Source organism: Gopherus flavomarginatus, chromosome 21 (genome assembly GCF_025201925.1).
Source record: "Gopherus flavomarginatus isolate rGopFla2 chromosome 21, rGopFla2.mat.asm, whole genome shotgun sequence".
NCBI lineage: Eukaryota > Metazoa > Chordata > Testudines > Testudinidae > Gopherus > Gopherus flavomarginatus.
The window spans coordinates 9,299,966-9,311,512 of NC_066637.1; the positions used below are offsets into that span (position 1 = coordinate 9,299,966).

The window sequence follows — 11,547 nt, forward strand, 5'->3', positions numbered from 1 at the left end:
TCAGTTCACTTCCTCTAACTTACAAAGCTATTCGCCTCAGTCATTGTCATGGGATGTGTCCATCTGCCAATCACACCAGCCTGGGAGCATCCTTGCCCTCTGGCTTCTTTGTGTGAGTTCTGTGCCCCATGCCCAGCATTTGTGCCCTGTGCGGCCTTCACTTACATGGGTGTAACCCTAACCCTGAGAGTGGAAGGGCCCCATGGGTCTGTGGGTGGCCAAGGGACCCTGTTGTGTGTGTGAGAAGTAAACCCATTGGCTGGCAAGCCCAGAGCCTCTCCCCTGTCAGCTATTTATGGAACAGCCCTCTGAGAGCCCTTGGCACGTATGGCGTTTCACATGACAGGTTGGCGGCTATTTTTGGCCTGTGAATGGAGCCGCTCTGAAGTCTGGCCCTCAATGTCCCCGTCAAGGGTACGGCACCATGTCGCACTGGGAGGATTTTGCTGCACCACTCTGTACCTGGCTCCATCTCCAGCTTAAATTGTTCCCCAGGTAGGATGCATTTGCATGCTCTGCATGCCGGCTGTGTCTCGCTGCTCTCTGACACCCGGCTTGCTTCCCCATCGCTTCGGGGGAAAAGCTGTCCCCAGGAAATGGGCCAGGCAGCTGGGGCTTTGCAAACCTCTGCTTCTTAAAGGCGTTTATGTGGCATTGTTGCACCTCATCCTGCCTCCAGATCCTCAGCTGGTGTAAATTGAAGTCTATTGGAGCAGTTACACCAGCCAAGGATCTTGGTCAAGGAGATACAGGCGACTTATAAAGAAGGGATAAAATGTGTGGTGAAAGGCCAGACAGCATAAGACTCTGCAACACCCTAGATGCACAGAAATTTGTCTGTGCCCCTCTGGCTTCTTGCAATTGCTCTAACAACTCCCCAGAGTGCCCCCTTATGCTAATGCAGACGAGATTAGAAAATCCCAAACTGGAGCTCCATGGCATTTAAAATAATTTAATCCTAGCAGAGAAGGTGCCTCTTCGGCCTGGCCTTTTAGAACAGCTCACCGCAGAATGCACCAAGGCTCACGTGCGTTAAAGCCGAGGATTGTCTCCACTATTTAACTGCTGCATGTTATTAGATATTAGATCTGTCTAGGGGGGTGATGCCCTCTGTCATGCTGATGTATGGGAGGAGGAGGCCCCTGCCAGGCTGATGGAGAGGCCAATATCTTTCCTAGCGTCCCATTGGTTTCAACCACAAGAGAATGGGGGTGGCAGCAGCACAGCAGAATAGTGAAGGAACTAAAGGGGAAAGGGTTAATTGAAGATAAAAGGCTCGAGTGGCCTGGTGGCCTCATCTCAGTGGGTACCTGGGCGCCCCTCCCTGGTGCCCTCATCCTCACTGACACCCCCCCCCCTTGTTTTGCCACTGCAGAGATGGAGAATTTCGAGTACAGCATCCAGCTGAATGACAGGGACTGGGCAGAGTTTTACTTGGCTTCTGAAGAATGCAGCTTAATCCCGGCTGTCCTGGCAACAGCGGAGGAGCCAGGCTTCAGTGACATTGAGCAAGGGGACGGCGAGGCCAGCAGCCCTCGCACAGCCAGGCTGATCACCGTGAGGGCAGGCAGCAAGCCAGCTTCTGGCCCGGGACCCTGCCCCCTACATGGGGTCCCCAGAGAGACCTCCCCACCCCGGCCTATCCCTGGGCAGCTGGTCCTGGAGGAGGTTCTGTCCGGCAGCGAGGATGAAATGGATCTGGGCTCAGGCAGCAGGTTTCTGCGTAAGAGCAACATGCCTGGATCCCCCCAGCAGACTCTGCTGATGCCCAGCGCCCAGGACAGGCAGCTGCCTTGTTTCTCAGGGGCTGGCTCTGCTAGACCAGCTAGCCATGCCATGGAGAAGCCGCTCCAGGCCCAGGACAGCTCCTGCAATGAAGTGGGCCAGGCCGCAGAACATGCAGTGGCCACCCCGGTTGCTGTACAGGCAGGAGGGGGCCTGGCCATAGTACCCCACGGTTACCAGCCAGAAGGAGCTTCAGTGGAGGGGGAATTACCAGGGGAGCATCTACAAGGCAACCCAGAGAAGGTAGAGTCTGAAAGGCCAGTTCATGCCGCAAATGTGAGCTCCCCAGCACTGGCTGCTTCAGGGGGGATGGAGAGGCCAGCGGGGGGAAAGGCGAACTGGTCTCTCTGTTTAGAGCCTGGGCTGCCAGACCCAAGTGGTGACATTTCCCAGAATCCATCTGCAGACCCCCTGCAGCCAGCATGTTCCAGAATACCAGGGGAGAGCTGGTCTGCTGGGAAGAATCCAGGGGAGCATTTGGATCTAGGTCAAGCCTTGACTGCTCCGGGCTCCTCTGGCGACTCTCCGGATGTTGTGCAGCCCAGAGGGCCTGTGCGCCAGGGAACGCTCACAGCCGCAGTGACGCCGTGGCACAGGGCTGTGGCACTGCAAAGCTCGAATCTAGCTATGGAATTTTTAACCTCCTCTGCCCTACTGCAAGAGAACAAAAGGGAGGGAGTAGTGGCCAAACCAGCTCTTGGGGGGCTGGAGGGTGAGGATGAAGCTCAGCAAGGTGGTACCCTGACCTGTGGCATGCTGGGGGATGAGGGGCCAGGGTTGGCGCTGAGATGTCAGGCTGTTAGCGCTCCCAGGAGCAAGGGAGTGAAATGCCCTGCAGTGCAGCCCTTTCCAGGGGAACTGAAGAAGACCAGTTGTGCAAGGCCAAAGCAAGCAACTGATTTAGAAATCCATGAGAACATGTTGTTGAATCAGAGCAGCAAACCCACTGCATCACAGAGAGAGGAGTGCAGGAGCACCACTGGGAAATCCCTGCGTCTTGGAAGCACCATGGCATTTGGAGGGGATGCTGACAATAGAGCCCAGGGAAGGCAGAGATCTGGGCTCCTAGGAGGGATGTTTCCTCATCATTCAGCAGCTGAGGATTCTCAGGAGGGGGCCATACCTGCCCTGACCTGGCCAGAGATGTATGACTATTTTTTCTGTGACGCCCAAGAGCAGGTGGGGGGAATGAACAGAGTGGGCGGAGTGGCGAAAACGCCCATGTCTCCCTGCGAGAAGGAGCAGGAGTTGCCTGAAATGTACGGGCCTGAGATGTACGAATATTTCTTTAATGAACCTGAAGGAAGTGGGGGAGGAGGCAGCAAAGACACCTTTGTGGAGCCAGACAGGATCAGCACCTTGGAGCAAACTTCATCACCGTGCGAGAGCCAGGAGGACCCGGGCTCGGCCATAGCCGGAGAGCCCGGCGGTGTTATCTCCATCCCTGAGGTTTATGAACATTTCTTTACCGAAGGAGCAAAAGGCAGAAGGAGCTGGGGGCAGATCTTCCTGAGCACGCCGGCCTTGGAAGCAAGGAAAGCCATGGCGGCTTTGAAATCCTTCCTGCAAAAGCCAATGCGCCTGGTCAGACGCAGCCCCTCCGACAGCGGGGTCCTGGTACCACGAGGTTCCATAAAGAGGCTCTCCCTTTTCCAGCTGGAGCCTCACGGGAGAATCCAGCTGAAGCCAGAGGATTTAGGGATGGCCCCTGCACTAGCAGGTAAATGTTTGATCCTGGCCCCGGCTGGCCCCTTCTCGCTGTCCCAGGGTTTAAAAAAGCTCCCTTGTAGAAACAGGCTCACTGATTAAATAGGAAACAGAAGCCATGGTGTCCTCAGGGCTCCTGCCCAGAACCAGTGCTGGATTCCCCAGGCCCTGAACTACCCAGTGCCTCTGCCCCAAACCCCATCTGCAGCCTCTACACTGCTCTGGGGCTACAGCCCAGACATAGTGCTGGGTTTTCTGTTTGCCTGTAGCTGAATTCCCCAATGCTACACTAGTTTCTCCAGTGCCCAGGTAGTTTCTCCACCTCCTGGCACCAACACACTGAAGTTCCTGATGCTGCTGCCTGGAGATAGTGCCACTGTCCCTGTTGTGGGTCTTTGCTCTGTGAATCATGCTAATCACACGGTTCTATCCCCTTCGATAGCCTGTGGCCCCATCATCAAACATGCTAGAGGATACGCTTGCAACCCAGGATCCCTCGGCATGGTTAAGGCATAGCTTGATCATGCATAGTGAGACCCAAATCATGCACTAACCATGTTCCCTCACTGCCCAACAGCCTTGAACTTTGGCAGGGCTGTTTGAGAGCTGATCACATGGGCATTACAAAACCAAGCTGCTTCAGGATGTTGCCCCTTCTCCCACCATTAGTGTATTCCTCTGCTGAGCAGTAGCAGTTGTTGACATCTTGCAAGTCAGCTTCCCAGGGAAGGAGAACTCAGTGACGTGGAGTCTGGGGATATGCTGTGTGTAACTTGTTTTATTAATGCACATCCACAAGTCCTGGAGCAGAGGTGATCACAAACAGTATGCGGGCAATCCCTTCAGCCCAACACAAGTGCCCAGCTCCCCGGGGGCAACCATCCCTCCAGAACTGACTCTGGTCAGAGCCCAGAGCAGAAAGAAAAGCAAACTCTCCTGGCTCCCTGTACACAGAACTGTGTGCAACCCCAATTAACACCACCACAAGCTTTTCTTCCAAGACTAAAAACTTGCTCACACACTAAGAAAAAGGAGTTGGAAGGCAGATTATGTGTAAAGACTAGTGACAACTGATCTGTCCTCCTCCGCACTGGTCAGGGAAAGCAAGCTAGAACTCTGATGGAACAAGTGTGTTTAAACTCAACTGTGGACAGGGCCCAACAGAGTTCAGAATCTGCCTTTGCTGCGTGCCAATACGCAAAGGTGAACTGGGGAGGTTTGAGCCTGGATTTCTGTTTGGGGGGGTCAATGGCCAGGAACGCTGTCTGTACCAAGATAGCGCAATGATTGCTGAGCCAGTGTGCCTGGGCTGTGACAGGCACAATGTTGGCAGGAGAGAGAGGCAAACTGGGACCGTCCCACACTTCCGTGCAGAAGTGGACAAGGAGAACATTAGAACCAGGGCTAATTTAATAAGCACCCCCTGGAGACTCTAAAGGTTACTCAGGCTTTGCTTATGACTGTGAATAGGCGAGAGAGGTTTTAGAGAGCGCCTGGGAATAGAAGGAGAGGAAATGTGACCCATTAGGACAGCCACGGTATTTATTTAAAAGTTTATACTTGGCTTAAAGCCATGGTGCTTCCTAGTTAATATTAAAAACAAACAAATAAGGCTTGAGCTCTCCCAATGGGTGACTCAGCAAAGCGCTGCCTCTTTATCTGCCCGGGGAAAAGACCCTTTGCCTTGGTGGTAACTAATTAATAAAACTGGCTTTAATTAAAAACCTGATCAAACAAGCAAACAAACCAACCCTCTTGCAACATGCCTCAAAGGTTGCTAGCATGGAGATGCCAACATAGTGAGAGATCCCAAGCGGTGTCTGCCATAAGCCCTGGAAAGCAGCCCAGAGACTCTGAATGTCCATCATGGAATGCAGGGGGCATGGAGGCTTCCCATAAAACTAATAACCAGGCTTAGTCCTCTTCCATGTTGCTTTTCATCCATGGATCTCAAAGCACTTTACAATGATGGGTACTTCCCATTAACCCCGCTGTACAGGTGGGGAAACCACCACACGGTGGGTCTCACAGCACAGCCAGGTCTCCCCCGACTCCCCACACCAGAGACTCTGCTGGACCACCCTCTTCCCAAGAGGAAAGCTTGCCTGGTGGTTAGGGTACTAGCCTGCAACTCAGGAGACCTGGGTTCAGTCCCCTGCTCTGCCACAGACTTCTTGTGTGGTCTTGGGCAAGTCACTTAAGGTATGTCTACACTGCATTGTCAGCCTAGGGCCTTGGGACCCAGACTCAATGTTTCTAAGCCCACACTGCACTACACAGGCCTTCTGACTCAGGTGTGTACCCTGAGCTGTGTCCACCCTGCAACAGGACAGGCCTGAATCACAGCAGGACTCAGGCTCCGTCCCCCTCCCCCAAAAGCGGCATTCTAGGAATTGAGTGCTGAGCGCTCCTGGAACCAAGTCAGACTGATTTGTGTGTGGAGAGAAGGAGGCCTTGGGTTCCCACTGGAGTCAGAGCCTGGACTTAGTGTGTGGTGTAGACATACCCTTAGTCTCCCTGTGCCTCAGTTCCCCGGCAGTGAAATGGGTATAATGACACTTCCTGACCTCAGAGGAGTGTTGTGAGGATAAATCCATTAAAGACTGTGAGACCTCATATCCTATGGTAAATGCAACTAGATAACTTAGCTAGATAGACCTGCTAGGTTCCCAGTTAGCACAGTGGCACGTCCCTTCTCTACACAAATTAAAAGCAACTTTCAAGCTCTTAAGCGCCTGCTTGGCCACAACGTCTGAAAACCGGGTGAACTATTTAAAACTGGGTAGAGTGAAAAGATTATGAGGAAGTGTCTTCCAGAAATGGACCCACGTTCTCCAAAAATTATAAGGAGAAGGGGCTCGTGGCCGACTCCCTAGGGAGAGGAACGCTGTGCAACATTGCAAAAAGATCCTCTCTCTTTTCCTTTTGAAAAACTTACCAGGAGATTGGTGAAAAAGACAATGAATGGAAGGCTTAAATACGCCAGAAAGACTTCCTGCTGAAATGACCAATGTAACAGGAGTATTATTAGTCCCACTTGACCCTTAGCTGCAGGTTGTTCTTCCCGCAGAAAGTCCCTGCCATCCCCTAGCTCTCACACAGGAGGACATGTGCCTGGTCTTCGTTGCCTTTGCATCCTGGGCCGTGAAGACATCAAATCTGCAGGCTCCAGATGCATGGAAGACTGGTATGTAGGATGACAATGTGGGAGAGGAGACGCGCTTTACATAAAGGGGAGGGGGAGATGCATGGGGGATTTGTGGGGGTGGGGAGGATTTCTCTTTGGATAATGTTGGAAGGTTACATCCTCCCACTAGGCAGATTATACAAGTTGGAGCAGAATCTTTCCCTACTGTCGAAGGGCCTCTTCCTGCTTTCTGAAATGTTGTGTCCATCACCAGCTGTTTCTAGTGTTCTCTCTCACCCAGGAAGGGTGAGATTTCTATCTCTCATTGCTTTTACTCCAGCATAGCTGCTGCTGACTTTAATTATAGTTTGAAGCAGTAGGAGAATTCCTTTAGTTCTGATTAATCCTGTCCTGTATCCGGACAGTGACAATATCACCACATCCTATCATGGCTTATCGCTTCACCCCGTCAGTTTTCCCTAAGGTGTCAAAACACACATGGGGCAACATGTGCCTCCAATGCTAGCCTGGGCGTGCCAAGCTGCCAATGAAATGCTGGTGTTGGAAAGGACGGATGCTGCTGTGATCTGCCGGCACAGAGAGGTGGAACTGGACACCAGCACCCAAAAGGTTAATTAGTTGGGAACATTGCCACCAGGTGGTTAGAGCAGAGGGTGAGAAATCAAGAGTCCTGGGGTTCCATGCCAACCTCCGCCACTAACTCACTAGGGTTGAAATTAACCCCTGTGCGGTGGGGTCAACACAACACCTGTGTCCATTGGGTGAGTCACTGCTCCGTTCTGTTCCTTCAGTGTCCCCATCTGGGAAGTGGGCGTGATGATACTACCTACATTAAAGGGGGTTTGTGAGGCTAAATTCATTTATTTTTTGCAATGTGCTCTGCATTGTTGTGCAGAGAAATTGTTCATTAGCTGTGACCAGGAAGGACACCAGCATGAACGGCCCATGGTTGTTGTGCAGCAAAAAGACAATCATATGCAGAAACTCGTGTTCTGAAACTCTGCTCCAGAAAACTGTTTGCTCAGACTAGCCCTGTAACTATGGCTTTGGAATAATCCTACATTCATTCTTGAAATGTGTTGGGGTATTTTCCAGTATTACTGGCAAACGTCGGCACCCTGTCTGCCATCCGGTACTTCAGACGGCAGGCCATAGAAGGACAACATGGAACCTAGACACTCCCACATGGCCAGAGACACGTCCCGTGGGCCCGCGAGGAAGAGTCCGAGAGACGACACTCACTGCACCTTGCCCTTTGGCAATAAAATGACTGTTTGCCAAAGGATCCAGTGGAGATATGGTTCTGGAATCCAGGCTGCAGAGTCCTGGCAAGGCACAGGGTGCTAGGAAGCAGCATCCTTGCAATGAAATCTGACATGTAATCTGTTTGTTATAGGCATTATATGCATTTTGTTGCACGGGGTAGAATTAGGCCCAGTGCATGCTGGTTCAATTCTGCTCTCTGCCTCTGACTTGGTCAACATAGCGATGGTGATCGGGGAGGAGGAGGGGGGTGAAAAATCCACATGACTGACCAACGTAGCTATGCCGACCTGGTCCCAGTGTAGGAACAGCTCAAGAGAAGAATGCTTCCGTCAACATAGCTGCATCATTCAGGGAGGTGGAGTTCTGTCAGTGTAGGCCGTGTCTACACTATAGGGTTATGCCGATGTAGCTATGCTGGTATACAGGGGAGCTGGAACAATTTGTATGGGGGGGTGCTGAGAGCCATTGAACCAAACTGTAAACCCTGCATATAATGGAAACCACTTCAAGCCCGGGGGTGCTGCAGCCCCCCCAGTTCTATCACCTATACTGGTATAGTCCCTGAAGTGTAGAGATTTCCTCTCACTCCTTTAAGTTCAGCGGTTTCACTTTGCTGTGCTATCTCCTGTGGATAGTTAGGTAGCTGCATGCATTGGTGTATGTTCCAAGGGGAGTCATATCCATTTGTCTCCATCAGCTGGAAGTTGATGATTGCTGGCACAGGAGCCTTCTGAGAGTGGGGAGCCGCAAAGCAAAATTTAAAAGGGCAACTCCTCAGTCTTCTGGTGTCCAGTGGTCCTGGCTAGCAATGGGGAGGCTTTCTGGAGGGAAGGGAGAGGGTTTGGGGAACAATCGACTCTCCCCGGTTAAATATCTCCACATTGGCAGCTTTCAGGTTGGCTGCTTAGCCCCAGCCGATCTCTGGTGCAGCAGTGAAATTGGGAATGTATCCAGGTGACCTTAGACGGTGGCTTATTTAGCAGAGTTCAGACCTTTGTGGCTTGGATCATGCCAAGGGAGTTCAACCTCTCGGAGGTCAGTGCTAAAAGTCACTGTGTTCACGCCAGTGGTGCATTTCAATGAGGCTGCAGTAGGATTTCTGGAGCCAGTTCCCTGCTTTGCTGTGCCAGAGGCCGCCGGTTCAGTGCACTGGGGTGGGGAGAACCAGGCAGGTATGATGCACGCTGCTCCTACAGGGGAGGTACCGTTTGGCATCATTCAATAAACGACTCCTCTGACAGGCTATGCAGGAGCACTGAGGGGTCCTGAAAAGGGGCTGGTTTAACCTTTCTGGGCTGGATGGATTGAGGGCTTCAAGGTCAGAGTATATACAGGGGCTGGGGTTGGGGAGATTACGAATGAGGAGAGATCTAAAAGGCTCTGATGGGGGATGCAGAGGCGGGAGAAAGGGGAAATACCGAATGACTATGGAACAGATGGTACTGAGATGCTATGACCGCAGATACTAAGCCCCTCAGTGGTGATCAGGCCCCAGGGTTCAGAGACAACTGTAGGGACTTCTGCTTTATGGCATCACAGCGGGGCAGGCGGAGGGGGTTGAAATTAGTGGGGGAGGGGCATAGAAAGGGGCTTTGGAGAAGATGTGACCATGTGAGAGGACAGGCTGGTTGGTAGGTATGAGACCTGGCTAAGGCTGCCAATTTTGGTTGGACGTATTCCTGGAGGTTTCATCACATGACATAATCTTTTACTTAAAGATGAATCTTTAATTCCTGGAGACACCAGGACAATCCTGGAGAGTTGGCAATGCTAGACCTCGCTTGAATATTGCAACAACAAACAGGGATCTAGCTACTGCGCTGTTTGCTGCTGGAGGAGCCTTAGGCAGGTGTGAAAAGTGTCCTCAGAAAGTAGGCTGGGGGCAGGGGTTGGGGCACTGAACAGCCAGGGGAGGAGGAGAGAGGACAAAGGTGGCTGAGATCCAGGACTGAAAGGGGTGAAGTTCAAGAGTCTTGTGTTAAGGGTTAGTCACCCCATAACATCTCTGCAAATGTGCCACAAGGGACCCTCTGGGATAATCTCAGAGCACCCTCCTGTGCCCCAGACAGGTATTACGGCTAACGGCAAGCTACTAAATTGTCCCTGAAATTTTAGACTTTGATTCTGTTTTAGACATCTTCTTTCATTGGGTGCTAGGAGTTATCCGCAATGTAACCACCATCATCTTGGTCCCTATAAAGGACAGAACACAGAACTTGTACAGCTCCAGGCCTGCACTGCTACACGTTGAGCTAAAACACTGTGTCTCCCAGGTGGGCGATGTCGCCGACTCATCTCGGTGGTTCAGGCACATACATAACACACCCTAAACAGTGGGTTGCATTAGAAAACCCAGTCCTCTTCTAATGATGCGTTCACCAACTAGGGCCTGTAGGAAAAAGTCTTAGGCTTGGTAGCCTTTGCTAACTTCACCACGCAGTCAATCTTCCATCTTACCTTCTCCTTTACCCGTTTTCTGCTGACGAGGCTGCAAATTATCGGTGGCATAGTACAAGCAGGCACAGTGGGAGGTTCTGCCAGACAGCTCTGCCAGAGCACAGCGATCCCAACAGGCCGTTCCCTCTGTTTTTCGGGGATGGCCTACGCGATCTAATCAATTTTTGTTCATCTCTGATTTCTATAATTCCAGCCATCAAAGCACACAGACCTCAGTCACTGCATCTCAGTATCTCTTTGCACTAGCCCAGCCCTACTTTCTACATAGGTGCTGGAACTAGGGGGGCAGGGGCGCTACTGCACCCCCTGGCTTGAAGTGGTTTCCATTATACACAGGGTTTACAGTTTGGTTCAATGACTCTTCATACCCCCACTATAAAAATTGTTCCAGCCCCCCTGACCTTCTATAGCCAGAGACCCTCTCAAATATCAGATGGTGTTGAACGGCAAGGACGTGGTCAAAAGCCAACGAGGGATGTAGGCTGAGGCCAGCTAGCATGCGCATCACTGTTGACCTGCAGGTATCAAGCCCCCAAAGGCTGCAGCACATCAGCAGGGAGCATGCTGCCCAACCAGTCCCCCACCCACGAACTCCTGACAGCCCCTTCCATCCGTGAGAAATAACAGTGCCAGGAAATGCTCATAAGCCTTACTTGTCTTTGGCGCTGGTTCCTGAATCTGTCTTATGAACTAAGAGATGTTTAGGTAGTCCCTTGCATTACGTAATGTCATAGAGTTTTAATGTTACTTATGGGGGGGGATTTGAGGAGCTGGATTTAAAATCATGCCCTATTAAATACAAGAGTGAGCACGAGAGCAGTAAAAGGAGACAGTGGTAGGTACACACTGTATCTAGACGGAGTATATTCGTTGTATATATGAAATAAATCTCAGATAATTTTTGGCTGAATAATGCGTTGGAAGCTTCCAATACTTTTTCTATTCCATTTTAATTCTGGGGTCTTTCTACTTATACGTCCCTGCAAAATTTCCACCCGGTTCACACACACCACCATTTAATGGGTATGTGCCTAATAAACGATCAACCAGCCATACAGCCGCCTAGCACAACCGTTTCAAGGCATTGCCACAGTACAGAGGTGCTGAAGGGAACTGGCCAGTGAGGGCTACGCTAGATGACTTAATGACAATGTTGTTTTTTTTTAAATCATTTCTCCCGGCAC

General features: G+C 51.4%; 1 protein-coding gene across 1 annotated transcript; it reads left to right on the forward strand.

Moving 5' to 3' along the window:
• The first annotated feature begins 383 nt into the window (after window positions 1–383).
• PERM1 (PPARGC1 and ESRR induced regulator, muscle 1) lies at window positions 384–11,291 on the forward strand. Its single transcript, XM_050931413.1, has 4 exons — window positions 384–495; window positions 1,376–3,505; window positions 6,563–6,679; window positions 7,736–11,291. Exons 2-4 carry the CDS (start codon window positions 1,378–1,380, stop codon window positions 7,813–7,815), a joined length of 2,325 nt encoding a protein of 774 aa, XP_050787370.1. The 5' UTR covers window positions 384–495; window positions 1,376–1,377; the 3' UTR covers window positions 7,816–11,291.
• Window positions 11,292–11,547: the final 256 nt, after the last annotated feature.

What these genes read in the sequence shown, in the direction of transcription:
- PERM1 (XM_050931413.1), top strand. Translation starts at nt 1,378, where the DNA reads ATGGAGAATTTCGAGTACAGCATCCAGCTGAATGACAGGGACTGGGCA. An exon ending in GATGGCCCCTGCACTAGCAG is followed by an intron (nt 3,506 to 6,562) that starts GTAAATGTTTGA and finishes TTCTTCCCGCAG; the next exon opens with AAAGTCCCTGCCATCCCCTA. An exon ending in TCCAGATGCATGGAAGACTG is followed by an intron (nt 6,680 to 7,735) that starts GTATGTAGGATG and finishes GGTATTTTCCAG; the next exon opens with TATTACTGGCAAACGTCGGC.